Genomic DNA, 18,544 nt, shown 5'->3' on the forward strand with positions numbered 1-18,544 from the left:
GCGGAGCCTCAGGGGATAATGTGCACTGAAGTGGAAACATACATACATAATGCTCCCTATGTGCTCATGTCACATATATGGAAAAGCCACAGTCAGGTATTTCTGGAAACATGGTGCACACTCTTGATGACAGTAGTCTCCCTGGTAGGTGAAGGGGAATAGGGAGGCTTTGGTGAAAAAACGTGAATGCCAAAACAAAAGCTTTAATGGAGTTATTGCTATCTTTTAAGCAACCATTTTGCTACTAATGTTTCTATCACTTAAACTTGTTATTGATATTAAGGAGTCTGGCTGGAGCAGGGACAGAGGTTGGCTCATAGGGTGGAGTAGAGCAGCCTAGGGCAAGGCAAGCTGTACAAAAAGAAGATAGTTTTTGTTTTGGGTTTTTTTTGTTTGTTTGTTTGTTTTTCTTTTTTTCCCAAAACATAGGCCCCTAAAGCTCTTTTATGTTTTACTTCTCTGCTCTACAGTTATTTATTACATAAAAAAGAAGGCTGCTTTCCTGGGGTCCAAATTGAAATATACCTGAAGCAGCAGCACTAAGAAAATCTCTTTCCTTGTTTGCTTTGCTTTATTTTCAGACTAAATAAATTTCATTCAGCATGCATTAATCATCATTAGTATAATGTAAAGAATTTAATTATGAAAATTCTCATCACTAAGGGTCCTTGATTTCCAGGCCAATCAAATAAACAACTCTGGCAGTAATAACAGGTATAGTGGATGAGATGCTGGGTTGAGTACTAAGGGAAGCACTTATTGTGTTAGGTTCATTATGAGTGTGTGTGCACCTCTGGCTGGGAGTGGTGGTGAATGCCTTAAACCTCAGCTCTCCAGAAGTAGAAGCAGACAGATCTCCGTGAGTTCAAGGCCAATCAGGTCTACACAGAGTTTGTGTGTCTACATTTGTGCACATAGGTATATATACATGTAGTGACTTTCAAATTCACATGTATGTATACCTGTGTGTGCATATTACACATGCATATAAATTTCTGTGTGTAAAACAGATTTAAATACCCTCATCTAAAAGCTTACCACAGCTGTAGAAAAAGAAACCGAGGTCCAGAAATATCAATACACTTCCCCAAGATGACCAAAAATAATGGCAAAGCTGGATATTAGCCAACAGTGTTTACTGGCTTAACACCTCTTCTTGAAGCTTCCTGAACAGAAATATTCTTGGAAAGAATGTGTATCTCCACCATAGCATACTGCTCCATCATGGAGACAGCTGACCTCTCACCCTTTCTCTTCCAGACTCTCCAAGCAAAGACTTTGGTCCGACTTTGGGTTTGAAAAAGTCCAGTTCCTTGGAGAGCCTGCAGACTGCTGTGGCTGAAGTCAGGAAGAGTGATCTGCCCTTCCACAGGCCCAGACCACACATGGTCCGAGGCCGGGGCTGCAATGAAAGCTTCAGAGCCGCCATTGACAAATCTTATGATGGGCCAGAAGAAGTAGAAGCTGGTAGGGCCATCTGCCCCCTTAAGTGGGTTCTACATCTCATTATTATCTAAAAGTCATAAGCGAGAATTGCACTTAACTACTGAAAACATGATTTAAGGATCACAATTATATTTTTGATATTAAAAGTAATTCATTTTCCTGATATGTTTTGCCCTTTGGCTTCATGAACATGGGATTGGAGAATGCAATGTGCAATTTATTTCACAGTGCAAACTGAAAAAAAAAAAATGTTCTCTTTCACTTCCCTAGAAGGACCAACTGTCATTTACCCTTAGGGCAGGAGCACTAAGCATGCATTTCTTGGCATTCTTATTTGAGTCATTAAAAGCAACATCAACCAGAGGACAGGGCTGCATTAATTGTGTAAAAGCAGTGGGCTATATTTATACTCAAAAAAAAAAAAAAAAAACTCTCTTGGAAAGCAACTCACCCTGTTTGTTTCCCAGCATGCGGGCTGTGGGAGCTGATGGAGGTTAACCAGCCAGCTTCCAGAGAGATTAGTGCTTTAGCACATTTCAAGCCTTTTGTGCTACCAGCTAGCAACCAATGCGCTCCACTCCTAACCTCAAACGTTGATTGAAGTACCCAGGACTGGGAAGTCCTACGTTCAAAGGGTACAAGCAGCCACGTGGTTAGGTAGAACATTGAACCCTTCTATTCATTCTTCTGTATTTTACATTTGACTATATATATATATATCCATAAGTGCCCCTGACCACAGATATTGATTTTTCTCTCTACAGACGGTCTCTCTGATAAGAGCTCTCATTCTGGCCATGGAGCTCTGAATTGCGAGTCTGCCCCTCAGGGAAACCCTGAGTTAGACGATGTGGAAAATAAAGCCAGGAAAGTCAAAAAAGCAAAGGAGAAGGAGAAGAAAAAGGGAAAGGGCAAGCTGAAAGTCAAGGACAAAAAGCAGAAAGAAGAGAGTGAAGACCCAGAGAGGAAAATGAAGAGGAAGGGATTTGGTGCCATGCTGAGGTAAGGGCCTACTGCAAAAGCAATTGGCTTTGTTTCTCCTAGCTAAATCATTCCTTTGTGTGTGCTCAGAAAGAGGTCCAAGTGTTTTCTCATCTTCAGCTGTATTCATAAAAATCAAGGCTATGACTGTAAGTTTTTTATTTGCCAAGAAGGCACAAATGCCTTTTGGTTTTCCCCTGAAGATTGTGGTGATGATGTTGTCAAGAGGCCAGTGCTTACTAGGGCATAGAAAGCTTTCCCTGTGTGTCCCTCTGCACAAGGGAAACAAGCCTTAAGTCTCATTCTTCTGTGACATCTGACATCAATTCACCAACACAGTAGCTGTCGCTACAGAGGCTGTCACTGGGATGCATTAGAGATGTCCCCCGGATGAGGGCCATGTAACCCTGGTCTCAATCCATGACCTTCCATATCTCAGCCTTACGTTTCACCCATCTTCCTCCCCTCCTTTCAGATTGAGGCTAACACCATCCCTTCCTGTGTCTGGGCCTGAGAGATAAGAGGCCACATGTGGTGGATTCAGCAGCTAAGAGCACTGAGCCTCACACAGTCAGTACAACTTACTTCTTCTCATACAGCTGCCCTCCAAAAAACACTCTGCAGAAACCATTGCTCCACATTCTGTTCTCCCAGTGATCCGGCTGATTTCTGGTCATTTGACCAGAGGCTTGCACAACTAATTTAATGTAAACCAGAATATACCTCCTCCCTGGGTGTTACTACCCTGTCAGTGGAAACGTGAAGGGGAAAGGCTAAGTTAAACTAGAGGATGTTTTAACTTGTTTAGGTGGTTCAAACTGACCACCAGGGGTCCTTTATGAACGCCTTGGTAGATTGTTTAGGGAGCTCTTCAGTATAACAGTGGCTGCTGCAGGAATCATTTCCATGGCAGACATCTATCCTAAGGACCACTTATCTACTGTTAGCCCCGACCCCAGACAGTCTGCCTAGAGTGTCCTTACCCAAGCTGGCAGACTTCATAGATGGTGAGAGAAGGCACCACCACCACCACCAGCAGCAGCATCTATCTGGACTTCTTGGATGGAGCCAGAGAAAACTTTAACTATGTGGCAGCTGCAGCAGCATCTCCCTGGCCTGCTACAGTCACCAATCCTTACCCCCCACAAATCACTCAAGTGCAGCTAGCTTGTTCTCTTGGCTCTCCCTTCCCTCCTACTACCACATGGATGTCACACCAGCCTTGCTTCTCAAGACTTCTCCAGAGTACCAGGTTGCCTTCCTACCTAGAAGGACATGCCAGACTCCCTCAAGCATGCCGTAATGCTTAGGGCAAGAGAGGAGATCAGAAAATGTTTGCTGCTCACAAAGCAGAAGGATTTACAAAGTCGCTTCCTAGTTCTTGAAGGATTTTCTTGTACCTTTTGGGAGGCAGGAAGTAAGGTAGAGGTACCCATTGTGTTATTTTATTTCTGTAACTCCCTATCAAATCTACCAGTCTCTATCCTTCTTTACTATGAAGGACAGATAACACATATGATAGATTTAAGCATATTTGTAAAAACCCTTAGAGTATCTGTTTCTTTAACATGCTGGGGGATACAGGACACCTGTTGTTCTCAGTAAGAAATCTTCAACTGATAATTTTAGATAGAAAAGAAAATTCAATTCTCTGATTCCATTTCCCTTCCTTTTTCTTTCTTTCCTTCCCCACTCTCTCCCTCTCTCTCTGTCTCTCTTTCCCCTTCTCTATCTAAGAGAGACAAAGAGAGATAGAGGGAGAGAGTGAGAGAGAGCCGTGGGATCATCAAAATGACATTTAAAGAATACAAGTAGTGTGGACAGTTCTGAGCCATCCCATTTCATATCAAGTGTCCAAACAATGCTCCTTCCAGTACGCGCCTCAAAGTCTTAGTAGCACCTTTGCCCCTGGATATATTGTACGTAACAAGACGTAATGTGGCCTTGCTGAGGTTACCCATGCTAGTTACTTTCCTATTGCTGTGATAAAACACTATGCCCAAGACAACTTATAAAACAAAGTGTTTAATAAAACTTCAGAGGGCTAGAGTCCGTGGAACCAGCGCGGGGCACAGGAAGTGCCAAGAGCTCACATGAGAGCTACACTCAGGAAGTAGAGAGAACACTAGGAGTGGCGGGATTCTTTTAAAACCTCAAAGACCAACTCCCTCACCCCCAGTAACACACCTCCTCTAACAAGGTCACACCTCTTTATCCTTAAATAATCCTACCAACTAGGGACAAAACATTCAAACACATGAGCCTGTGGGAGCCATTCTCATACACTCTATCACCTTACCTTAGCAGGTCAGATACCATAGGAACCCTGGACAGTCAAAGACTGAGATTTCAGATTTAAAGATCTAATCTTTAGTTATTGATTTGTGAACTGTGCCATATCTCACCTACAGAAGAAAGACACTTGAACAAAGCTAAGTGGAAGGGATGGGCTTTATAAACAGGAAAAGGATGAAGAAGGCAGAAACTAGGAACATAAAGTGGATTGGCCACTGCAAACAGCTCTCTTCAGGGTGGCAGAGAAGGGACTTCCTCGCCATGGCGTCTCAGTGTAATAGGAACTCTTTTGATTGGTTGCTGGGAACTCTCTGGTATTTTGAAAACTTGTCTTTTTCTAAGTCCATTTCGATCTTGTAATTCCTCACGCAAGTGACCACATTCTGGATTTAGCCTACTTCAGGAGCTCAGGCTAACACAGAGGCTTGTTCTACTCAGCATGACTCTAGACTAGACTAGACTACAGTGAGATGCATCTTTCCATAAATATTGTTTGATTCTTCCCTTTGGGCCATCTAGACACTACCCTTCCATTTCCATCTTGATTTTTGGATTCTGGTGTCATTATTATGCTCCTCAGATGTCAAAGGCAGTTGAGGATGGAGAGATGGCTCATATACCAGCATGAAGACCAGAATTCACATCCTCAGAATTCACATAAATCTTGGGCAGGGTAGTGTAGCAGGCTTTCTTGGACCACCAACCAGCACCCAAATCAAGACACAGAGACCTATTATCAATTATGAATGCTCAGCCTTATATTATGCCTATTTCTAGTTAACTTTTTTCTTTAACTTAAATTAACGTATTTCTATTCATCTATGTGCTGCCCCAAGGCTCATTTACCTCATCTGTATACTCTCCACACTGCTTTCCTGAGCCTCCTCTGTCTGGCTGTTGACTTCCCTTTTCTTTCTGCTGCCAAACCCACTTATCCTTCCTCTCCCTAGCTATAGGCCATTCAGCTTTTTATTACATCAATCAGATGCCTTAGGCAGGCAAGGTGAAACAGCAATACACCTTTACCTAGTTAAACAAATACAACATAAACAAAAGCAGCATATCTTACATAAGGTAAACCATTATTCTGCAACATAAACAATTGTAACACATCTTCACTTAGTTAAAAAATATTCTATTCCATAGCACATGGCCCACTTGTGATCCTGGGGGCAATAGGGTCTCCAGTGCAAGTTAGCTTGTGGACTAATCAAATTAGCACACTCTAGATTCAACTGAGGGACCCAATCTCTATATGTAGGGGAAAGAGTGATCAAGGAAGCATTCGACTTCAACCTTTGGGCTTCTACATGTGTGCACACATTTGCACACTCACCTTCACTACGTAGGAACACATACGTGAGTGAAAACACATACACTCATGAATGAAATAAACACATAAAATATTTTTAGGAGAAGAAGTTGTGGTCTGTAATGTGAGTATGTTGGCAATGACTATAACAGTATGGACATGCAAGTTTTGTCTGCAAAGTTGTGGAGTTGAATGGTTGCAAGTTCAGGCTCTGCATGTGGACTTCTGCTTTAAATCTCAGCCCCTTCATTCTCCAGCTAGGTAACACTGGGCAAACTAAGTCCTTCTCTTTAGTTTCTTCATTTGAAACCTGAAAATAATCACTGAATCTACTACCATTGTGAGAAATATAGTTGATTGATTATATAATCTACTTAGAACTGTGCTTTATAGGTATATATTCAATAATAAACAAAATTTCCCTAAAGAGGTCCGAGCCCCAGCCCCAGTATCTCTGTGTGTGTGTTATTTGATAAAGAAGAATTAAGGTTGCAGAAGGTGGGAGGAGAAGGCAGGAGGATGGCTGCTCTGCTGGCCCTGAGATAAGGTGGTCATCCTGAGTTTCCTCACTGAGCCTCGTGGAATCCCCGGGCCTTACAGGCATAAGTGGATAACATGACAAGAAAACGTGGTACAAAGAAATGCAGCATGTTCACTGTAAACAGGGAGAAGGGAACATGAGCCAAGGCATATGGGCAGCCTGTGTGAGCTGGAAAGGACAAGGGAATGTGTTCCCTCTGGCTAGCCCCTTAACTTTCATTCATATGTGTTATTCAGACTCTAAGATTGTACTAATTGCTTACAGTATCAACGGAAACCAGCACAGTCATTATCATAAGTATTATTACTGCTTTTACAATGCCACAGTAATTTATAAGGACAAGTTTCCTCTTTGGGGTATTAAAGAAAAAGAAACTATAAAAATGATTTAACTGCAGTAATCTGTAAATATGAAAACTCTCAGAGATACACATGGCCTGTTTCTGAGGCTGTCACCAAGTTAAATCCTGACTGTATTTTCTGTTACATGGCTCCAGGTACTTACTGCCCACAATCCAGGGCCAGCTCTTCCCTTTTCCCCCCAATATGCTCCCTATTTCCACATAGCAGGAGCCACAGGCCCTGGATCCTCTAGACACACAGCACCCTGGCTTTTGTTCTCTTTTACTACTCTAGCAAAATCAAGAGCCTGAGAGGTGGTGTTAGATTTTATCTTCCGAATAAAAATAGCAACTGTTTTCCATAGCCTTTTGCATCTGAGTTGGTGAGCATATTGGAGTGGCTGCTACATGCAAGCTCTCAGCAACAAAGAACACAAAAGCTGTTGCCATTAGCCAACAGATTTCGCTTTAATTCTCATCTGTTGCTCAGATGCTATTGACTTAGTTTCTTTCTTATTTAAAAAAGATTGATTGCTCTAAGGTTCTCTTAGAGTTAGATGTGACTTAAATATGCATTATTTTTCCCATTGTCTGCACCGCTCTAACACATTACTGAACATAGGCTCCAGGGTCGATTCTACGGTTACTCCATGGACAGTGGCACCTGTCCAAAATGTGGGGGGGGGTATTAAAATCTGCCCCTTTCCTAATCCTAGAATTATGATGTGTTAGCAGTGGCCTTGTTCTTGCTTCTGAAGAGCCAAGTGTTTTGCTTGTGCTGGTGTTAGCTGTCCCACTCATGTTGATGATGCAGAGTGGGAGTGTTCATTTGTTAATTTCACCCGCCCCTGTTGCTACTGGAAAGTTATGGAAAGTAGATTCCATTCATCTTTCCACCCATCGCCTAGTTTGTATATTGTTACGATTTGCCGACTTTAAATTAGTTCCTTGCATGAGTCAAGTCTGGCCCTTCCAAGGGCCATGAGTTATTGTGGGAAAATTCTCAACTCAAGAACCTTCCAACTTTGGCTGTTACCTTATAAACTCCGTTTTCTTGCTGCTGAAAGAGACCTTTTATGGGTTCACTATCAATCTTTTGCTCAGTTTGATACAGAAATCAGAAAAAGGCAGAGTTCAGTTCCTTTTCATGTTACCAGCTCATCCAAGAGTTCTTTTGCTTGAGATGGAAATCAGTAGGAGGCAAATGACACCATCTGAGCAAGGTTTTACAGGGGCTTGTGTTGAGCACAGGGAGATAGTTTGCAGGATAGTGTTTGTGCTCTGGGACTAGATGCTAGAACCAAAGCTTAAACAGAAAATGCAGTCTCATGCAAGCACACAGAAGGCTGCTGAGAAAAAGCCCACGGTTTTACACATGTCTTGTCAGTATTCTACTCTTGGCTCAGTGGAGATCTACACATGCACATAGGATTCATCTGCTCTCTGCTCATAAAACATGTCAGGTGTGCTCACTGCCATCAGTGTGTCTGTTAAGTTCCAGTCTGCATTTACAAGGCTGGGGGGATAGCTAAGGGTGAAGTCAGCAACTCCTAAATCTGGACATTGGTGGAAAATGTCTTACCAAAAGCAACTTGCATTCAGAGGAAAACCTTGGTGTGGGATTGGGGCCCCCACTGATCTATCTCAGGTCCAGATGCCTCCTTATTTTTGTTTTATGAATTTGACTTCATCAAGACAGTTCTACAGAAAGGCCATTCAAGGCTCCAGCAATCAAAGAGCAAAGCTCAAACCCTTTAGTAGATAAGGTCCATGCTGTCAGACCCAAATATCCTCTAGCCACAGTAAGGTCACCTAGAGTGGAAAAGCCAGACATCACAACCCGATTTCTTAGTTGCTTAATAAACTTGTCAATCTCTTGTAGTCCCCAAATGAAATTCTTCGTGTTTCTAACTGATCCCTTTATATAACAATCTCTGCTGTCTTCTTTTGAGAGTCTGGGTCACTGTTCAAAACCCATGTTCTGGACCCTGAGTGAAAGGCTTTAAAGTGGTATAAGTTCATTTTCTGTGTGTGTGTGTGTGTGTGTGCATGCACACATGTGGTGTATGTGCACATGTTTTGTGTGCATTCTGGTGGGAACAAATGTCTATAAGCCAGATGTTGATGGCCTGTGTATTCTCAGTTGCTCTCCACCTTTTTTTTTTTTTTAAAGCAAGGTCTATCATTGAGCATGGAGCTCACTGACTGAGCTATACTGAATACCATACAAGTCGCAGGGACCCTCATCTCTTCCACCCAGAGCTAGGATTACAAGTGTGTACCTCTGTTTTCATGTGTGTGCTGGGGATCTGAACTCAGTTCCTCATGCTTGAGCATCCAACACTACTAACTAAGCCACGCCCCCCCAGCCCATTAAGTTCATTTCTGTACACCTTTTCTAGGTGTTTGTCTTAAAGGAATTGTGTCTAGTTGTTCTTGATAGACTGACAACGTGTATATCATGCTGTTAGGGAGGTGTGTAAGTTTTGTCTCTTTTTAAATGTTGCTCACTCATATTCATTCAATTAATAACATGTATTGACTACTACATCTTAGCCAAATACATTCATAATCATTCTTTTGTTTACCCAACAATGTTTATTTAAGTCCTATTTTTACATTAGGTGTCATCCTGGGAACTAGATAGATAGTAGCAAAGTCCCAGCTATTATGGCACTTTCCTGTCATAATAAAGAAAGGAAAAGTCAAAGATAAATGTGAGTTTCTTTTGGTGTGTTTAATACAAAACAAGAAAAATGTCACATCAACATACAACGTGTTCTCAACTATGAAGTACCCAGGGAGTAAAGGGACATTCTCCAAGACAGCTCAGAGAAAGAACAGTGTCTTCTCTTCTGGGCTAATGTGGTTCTGTACAAGGCTTCAAGCCTATGGGGTTTACATCCCAATGAAGGGGAGAGAATGGAGAATCTGTGCCTAACCCAGAGCTGAGATGATTGCAGACTGCACTAAGTGCCATTGGAGGGGTGGCATCTCTCGCCCTGTAGCTGTCTGCTGACCTCACACATTGCATCTGCCCAAGCCTCATGGAATTTTCAGAAGATACATTATCTGAAAGGAACATACCAACACAGAAGCCTGCTCACTTTATGCCTTCTTCCTTCCTTCTTTCCTTCCTTCTTCCTTCCTTCCTTCCTTTCTTCTCTCTCTCTCTCTCTCTCTCTCTCTCTCTCTCTCTCTCTCTCTCTCTCTCTCTCTCTCTCTCTCTCTCTCCCTTTCTCTCTCTCTCCTCTCTAGCATAGGAATCCAGCAAGGTTTTTGTAAACCAACCCCACATACAACTATAACAAAAAACAACCTTCACAGTACACGGAGTCTGTATAGTACACAAAGCACCCTTTGCAGCTGAGGTAGGCATTCTGAGATTAGTTCTCTGCAGGGGTGACATGGTTTGAAGCTGTCTGTAGCAGCTCTGCTCTCCCTGACCCAGGAGTTGGATGTTCTGTATCATTTCTTCTTCGCTCAGTTTCAGACATTTCTCAGGTTTCCTTCCTTCCTTCCTTCCTTCCTTCCTTCTTTCTTTCTTTCTTTCTTTCTTTCTTTTAAATCCTGGTATAAACCATAGAAATATTAAGCACCAACTTTTCACTTCTAAGTTTTGCCTACACTAAGGAACACACTTTGTTCATTTCTCTCTGAAATGTACTGTTTTATTTAATGAGGAGAATGTTATGAAGAAGAGACATGGTGTGCATATCTTAGAACTGTCACACACATAGTCATCTACGCTATTTTTACCACAAACAATGACGCAGTTGTTACTATCACCCAACTAATGTTGGACCTAATTAAAGTCTGTACTTTGTGGGTGCTGTAGCCTTCACTGGCCCCTCACATCTCCTCCATCCTGTTGTGATGTTCAGTGAAGAAGTTCATATAAGTAAGCTGTCTGGAGACTGCCTGACTTGACAGATACTAATTCTTGCTGTGCATTGAAATCCACAAAAATTAGTACATACATGTAAACATGTTTTGCCAGGTGGAAACATTGTGTGATAACGATAGACACTAACACATGTATAACTTCACATATTTACCTTTTTTGTGTATATATGAAGGCACTGTGGTCGTTTGAATGTAATTGGCCTCTGTAAGCTCATAGGGTGTGGCACTATTAGGAGGTGTGGCTTTGCTGGAGTAGATATTGCTCTATTGGAGGAAGTATGTCACTGCGGAGACTGGCTCTGAGGTATCATATACTGAATCCATGCCCAGTATTTCAGACCATTGCCTGTTGCCTGTAGTCCAAATGTATTAACTCTCAGCTCCTTCTCCAGCACCATGTCTGCCTGCACATCACCATGTCCCACAAATGATGATAATGGACTGGCCCTCTGAAAATGTAGGGCACCTCAATGAAATGTTTTCCTTTACAGGCGATGCTGTGGTCATGGTGTCTCTTTACAGCCTTAAAAACCCTAAGACAACAAAGACAACACTTCTCTCAGAGTCTCACCTTCTTGAAATTGCATGTTCTCTGAGCAACAACCTCCCAACCCTCACACCCCTTGCCTCTGGTAACAACCATTACTGTCTGTTTCTGTGAATTACAATTTTTTTTATAATACACTTGTAAGTGAGGTCCACGGCGATTATCCTTCTGTGTCTGGTTTAGTTCATGTGATAACATTTCCCAGGCTCGTTCTTGTTGTCTCTGTCAGGACACAAAACAAACACAGTTCTCACCTCAAAAGGAACAGAGTTTATTTGAGAGCCACATCTGAGTGACCCAGGCCCAGAAAACATGAAGCTAGGTTACTTCAGGTTCCATGTTCCCATGTGGAAGCAATTTTATGAAAGTCATAAATCAAAGAAATTTTAAAATAAACTGATAGGTACACTAGAGAGGCGGTTGCAGCAAGATGGGTGATCTTCCTATAGGCCTAAGATGCTACATGAGGGCATGTTTAGCTTTGAGTTGGTGGGATCTAGCGCTCTAATGAATTAATACATTCCAAAAGTATTTCATCTATTAGTGACTATATGTTAGTTCTGACACAGAAGTAGGCAAGGGGAGCTACTTGGGGAACTAAAGGCAGACTCTAGACCTATAGCATTTCAACTTCTCCTCATCATTGCACTTCCATTCAGTCTTTACAGGAATTCCCACTCACACAGAAATGGCTGGAATGTCTCCTTTTTGAATGCTAAATAGTAGTGTATGTGTGTGAGTGTGTGTGTGCGTGCGTGTGTGTGCGTGTGTGTTTGGATGTGTGTGCATGCGTGCACACTTGAGAGTGAACAAGTATATTTCATTTCCTATATACACTTATCAGCTGGACAAGGCTTACTTTATTTCTTTTCCTTACCTGTTATGAATAGGGTTGCAATAATCATGAAAGAGCAAATGTGTCTTTGATAGGCTTCTTTCATTTCTTTTAAATATGTTTCCAGAAGTGGGATTTCAGCCTGAATATCATATGGTAGTTATAATTTCAATGCTGTGATAAATCTTCATAATGTTTTCTATAACAGTTACACTGATTCACATCCCCACCAACAGTATGCAAGGTTTTATGTTTCTCCAGTTTTGCCAATAATGACTTCTGGTTTTTTGGGTTTTTTATTATTGTCTCACTTGAGGTGTCACTCTATGTGTGACAATCCTTCCATGCCCTCCCACATGTTAGGATTGCAAGTGTGTGCCACCATTCCTTGCCACCACTCTTTCTAAATAACTGTACTGTAGGTTTGAGGTGATGTATCTTTGTGGCATGGGTTTGCATTTCCCACTTCACTCCTGTACCTGATGCCCACTTGTGCATCTTCCTTTATGAAATGATAGGCATCTCCCCCTGTTTCCCATCTATGGATTAACTCCATACAAAACCTTTGTCTCACGCTAGACATACTTAGAGCCCACAAACTTTCTCTTCCTGTTTCATTTTTCCCCAAATGCTATTTTGTAATTCAAATGGGCATGGTGCATTTTCTTTCACCTGAACAGTTTGCATAATAAGGTACAGGAAGAAATGGCATTGCTCAAATCATTCACTCATTTATATTTCATATGCTCTGGGTCACCCCTTTCCAAACGTCACTGTGAACTGTTCTGAAGCTTTACTTAACCACTGGGTGGAAGACCAAACTTTCCATTGCAGAATACAAATCAAGAGTAGACTTACCCAAAGGCTTGTTGTTCTCCTTTCTTTCCTTCCTTTTAAGAGCAATCTCAGTGCAGAGTAAGTGGATGGGTTCTGACCCAGATATTTCTTAGTACATGGCTGCCCTGATGTTGTCCATGAAATACATTTTGACTTGATTTTAAATGGAATTAGAGACTAAGTACTCAAGTCACCAGGGGCATGACATGTGTGGTGCATTTGTCCTTTCTGCCTTGATACTATAATGGCTATTACCGGCCTCATGTACAATAAATGTAATGTGGCCGCAGCCTGTCATTACCTCTTTCCAGATAGTGGCTGTAAACATCTGGGTAGCCCTTGAACTTTATGAGCATGAAGAGCATCCCTGCTAACACAGCCAGTCCAATGAAAACTTAACAGTCATCTCCCCAAAGGCAAAGGGGCAACCATAGACTAGAGTTTAGGTGCTTTGTTTCATGAGGTTCAAGCCATTTGAAATATGAAATCTAAAATGAAAAACGAAGGCCAAAGTTCTTAATTTGACTTCAAGTTAAATATAAAAATACATTGAGTGAGGCTTACTCATCAGGATAAAGTAGCTGCATATACTGAGCCTGTGAGAAGTGTGACTACAGGAAAAATAAATAAATAAACCCAGATTTTGTGAAATGCGCTTCCCACTATAAATGCAGGCAGCCATTGGTCTTTATGACTGTCCCTGATTGCAAGGGAAGAAGCAGATGTTAAGCCCCATCAACATGGAGGATGGGGCAGTTTTTCTCTTTGTAACTGGATTTTCTCTCCTAAGTTCGTCTTTAATTATTTACTTTAGGGGGTTGGACAGATGGCTCAGTTATTTAGAGTCTGTGTTGCTCTCACAGAGGACTCAAGTTCAGTTCCCAGAACTTAAGTAGTTCACAACCACCTTAACTCTAACTTCTGGGGATCTCACACTCTCATCTGGACTTTGTGAGAATGCATGTGCACATGCAGACACACACACACACACACACACACACACACACACACACACACACACAGTCTAAAACTAAGCCTTTAGAAAACAATTTACTTTATTTTTCACAAAATGAATCATAAAAATTTTGTTTCTTCATTTTGATAACTTGCCAAATTTTTTTGCCACTAATCCAGCTAAATGACAGGATCGTGCCACTTAATGCAAATTGGGGTTGCCCCAGTTACCACCCCAATCCTATATGTCTGCTATTCTCTGGAATAAAATTGATATGTCTCACTGAAGTCATCTCCTGGAAAGCTATTTCTGCCATATTCACAGGCCACCTGAGGCTCTCTGTTATTGCTTCTGCCCCTTCATTCTCGTGGACTAGTGGCCAACAGACTGGAAGGGAAGAGGGGACCCCACAAAATCCTGACACTCAAGATGTGGAGACAGGAGGGTCACAAATTTGGGACCAGCTTAAGGTACATACCAAAACCTGTCTGAAAAAACAAAGGGGTGGAGATGTTGCTCAGAGGTGGGGCCATTTGTTTTGTATCCACAAGGCTTGACCCTCATGAGTTCCCAATCTAAGAAATAGCCTTCCAGTGCCACATTTCACCCAGCATAACCAGTATACATAGGTTGTAGACACTGACATTCCAGCAGGCTTTTTTTCCAAGCTGAGTCCAAACTTATTTCTTTCTTTCTTTATTTTTCTTTAAATTCGGGTTGGTAAAGTCATGACCCTCACTTCTTTACAGCATTGCTACCACAGGTATGGACTGGAAATGTACTCTTTATGAGCCATACTGTTTGAGCTTGTAACGGAATTGCAAAATAGAGGCTATAATATCCAGGTATTTGACTTCCATTAAACGCAGTGGTATGATTGCTGTTAACATTTATACATTTGCATGTTATACATCCGAGTTTTTGTCAGTTTGTGGCTGAGCACAAGATGGGAACATTAGCACCAAAATGTGGCTAGATTGTGAGCATGAATATTTAAAGAAATATCTGGATAAGACAAGGGGTAAAACTGATGGAGATATAAACAAGGATAGTGACGAAAATGTTACATACAGTTTGAATTTGAATCAAACCCACTCGGGACAGTTAGTCCAGTGTTTACTGCTCAACTGAAAGAAGAACCTAAGAGAGAAGGGCTACTCATCAGATGGGGCGAGGACAAACAAATGAGATGCTGGGGTTCCCAGCCAGCATGCCAGCTCGTTTGCACCATGACTTTAATAATTTTTTTCGGCTCTCAAGCCTGCCTGCAAATGTTTGTTTATCCCTCTGTTTTCTGAGTATGTGTTCATGGAAGGCTGAGGGCCTGTACAGAGTTAATTAATATGAAAATGGATGGCTACCTTCTTTTCAAAAGTCTGATTGCTGCTCATTGCCTTCCCTTCCTGCTCTGTGCAATCTTGATTATACTGGACCTCTTGTTTTCTGCTGCCCAACGCAGTAGGGTGATTTGATTTTCTTGTAGTTATCACAATAAAGAATGATCACATAGGGTGTCAACCAAAAGGCTTATTTTGTTTAATTAGGGTTCCTTCTGCTCCTAATATGCCGGCACAACTCCCATTGCGTTAATGCAAATGACACAACAACCCTGAAGAAGAATAGAGCACTTTATCTCATTCTGGGATAATGAGGTTTAGATTTGTTAGCAGATCAGGGACGAAAGTCCAGTGGTTTAACTTTTAAAGCAATTGATATGCTAAAAAGAACTTTCACAGGCACTAAAATGGAAGGTACACAATCATAAATAAGTGTCATTAGCATTTAAGATGAAATGTAATCATTTAAGATGCTAGATTAATCAAATGCAGACAATTTCCTGATGGACCTATTTGCATACTCATATTAAGTAACTAATAAAACATACTAACAACAGTTTTATCTGTATATACAAACACTTCTAAGTTCCTAGTGGGAATGTATTTGCCTAATGCCTTGCCCCATGTCCAGCACAATGTTATGTCCTTGTGAGATGTTTGCTTAATGCTATTAAGTAATGACATGTTGAGCTTTGATAATTTGCTTAGGGTAGGGTGGAATCAGATCTCTGTTTAGCCCCTTTTATCTGAAAACTTCAATGAAATTTACTAATGTCCATCTTCAACGTACATGGGACGTAAATGTGGCAAAAAAAAAAAAAGTTTTCCTCACAGATAATTGCAGCATGAAGCTGTCTTCATTAAAACCATAGCTCAAACTGATACTGATGACAAGGTCTCTCCTGCACTGTGTGTTAGCCTCCAAAATGCCCTGGACACTGGACACTTACTCTGTGAATACAAATACCCTACAAAGCCCATATTCATTTTTGTTATCTATTGGAGTTTTTTGTCCTAAGGTGACATCCAAATAGTAATTTAATAACATGAGCCAGTTCATAATTAAGTGAAAAGATTCTGATCTTGAGAACAGTAACTGACTGTTTTCCTTATAGAACAAGAAAAAGACTTCTCAGAGCAATTAAAAAGAGACATGATACTACACCTAAATTGGAAAATAGGTAGTAGGTGTACAAACACTATTGGACTGTAATAGCCACTAAAGATTTGGGGGCAATCCAATTTGTTTCTCAAACTATTGTCTGCCTTCAGCCTCAGCTTCAACAAGTCTAAAATCTAATTCATAACCTACCCATCCAAGTCACCAGCTTATGCTGACTTTTGTAATTATGTTTGAGCGTAATACAAAGAATCCCATGCCATCTGGGATATGTCCTCTTTCCTCATCCTCACCCCCCTCTCCCTGCCAGTCAACTCTGCTGCTATGTGAAGCGTACTGCCCTTCATGTCTGGACCTTGTGTTCCATTGCTACCCCCATCCCTGCAATTTGATTTATTGTTTATAACAGTGTTTCAATAGCTCCCTGACTGGTTTGCCTACTTTTCTCCTTTCTCCATTTCAGTTCATTCTAGCACAAGTACCTTCAGATATTTAATAAACACCTCTACACTAAACTGCAATATAGCATGGCAGCAAAGACTGGATCTTTTAAAATTCCACTTGGATGCAAATCCCATCTGAATCTTAAATGTCCTCCCACAGGCTTAGAGCATCCAGCCTTTGGTCCCCAGCCTGTGGTGATGTGTTGAAGGCTGTGGAGCCTATCCAGGTCTTGGCTGGTGGAAGCAGGTTTCCAGGGAAGACCTTGCAGGTGATGCTTCCTCCTGCTTCAGGCAACACGATGATGGAGATGCCTTTTGCACACATGCTCCCACACCCATGCCTTTCCCACCATGATGGATTGAAATCTTTCTGAAACCATGAGACAAAGCAAATATTTCCTCCTTTAAATTGCCTTAATTACGTATTTTTTCATTTAAAAAAAAAAGCAATAATAAATGGGAACCTCCAGTTTCAACTTAACCACCATATGTCATTAGCCTCTTTTGTGAAGTAATAGTGGCATTTACCTTACAGACCTGCTGTGGAATAAATGAGATGATATGTGGAAAAAAGAGCTCACATTAGCAAGTTCTCAAAACAGAATCTATTAGTAATGTTTTGCTGTGGATATTGCTGTCTCAAAGCCTGGCAGAATCCCAGAATTGCCTATCAAGCCTACTGAAATGCTACACTCCTAATTTCATGATTGGAAATTTGAATTTATTACATTTCATACAGTGGTCTGGGACTTCTAGTGGTTCTAGTGTAATCAGAACCCAAGATCTTCATTTGCAAATGGGTGATTCATATTATCACCACTCTTTAACTGACATCCGGTGCCCTCTATATTCCTCACCAAATTTATGTTATCATCATATGTTTCCTTTGTACAAAAGCTCGATTCTCACCAGATTAGTGTATCTCACAGAACACCCGGGGAAGCCCTCAGATGGTACCTTCCCTTGAAATGATCCCTCAGAAACTTCCTTCCTTTAAAATGGCCTCCTCCTTCTTTCCCTGATTCTGCCAGGCTTCTGAAGTTCCCCTCAAGACCCTTTTATGAACCTGCATTTCTTGAGCCTGTGTTTCTCTCTCACCCAGATTCCTTCTCAATGTTAAGAGTTTTCTCCTTCAATCCTTTCCATGCCTTAGCTGAAGTTTTCATTTCAGTTTTTCATGTCTGCCTGGCGTCCTCATTGGGGATGGGTTCCTTTAAGCAAAGGAATCTGCTACTGGTGCTTTTCACTGTGTTGTCCTTTAATAAGCTTTTGCTGATTGACTCACTAGCTTGTAGATTGTGCTCACTGGAGTAGGCTTATTATCGCTATGTGGTGTGTCCTTTAGTCATCCTGGATAATAGCATGGAAAATAATGAAAATGGTGGTTCCAAGGTGACAAGGTGAGTAAACTGTACTGGGAATTATGTTTATGTATTTATTTTTAATTTCTCTTTGAAGAAGAGGTTGAAAAATGAGTTAACTGGCAGTAGTTACCAACAGTTCCCCATTCCCCCCACCCTGAAGAGTCTGCAAAGGGAGAAAGGAAAAAAATATTCATCTAAATTAATGCAAAAAAAAAAAGAATGCCCATCAGTTCATTACTGAAATATCTATTAAATACTACTCAGGGGAAACCCAGAAAAAAAATA

At 41.3% G+C, this 18,544-nt stretch overlaps 1 protein-coding gene across 1 annotated transcript in view; it reads left to right on the forward strand.

Annotated features, from left to right (window-relative positions):
* Pard3b (par-3 family cell polarity regulator beta) overlaps positions 1–18,544 on the forward strand; it is a 948,779-nt gene that overhangs the window by 656,021 nt on the left and 274,214 nt on the right. Inside the window, 2 exon segments of the mRNA XM_051190339.1 lie at positions 1,258–1,467; positions 2,211–2,448. Of these exon segments, the coding sequence (XP_051046296.1) occupies positions 1,258–1,467; positions 2,211–2,448 (448 nt within the window).

This window comes from Phodopus roborovskii, unplaced genomic scaffold (genome assembly GCF_943737965.1).
Source record: "Phodopus roborovskii unplaced genomic scaffold, PHOROB, whole genome shotgun sequence".
Classification (NCBI taxonomy): domain Eukaryota; kingdom Metazoa; phylum Chordata; class Mammalia; order Rodentia; family Cricetidae; genus Phodopus; species Phodopus roborovskii.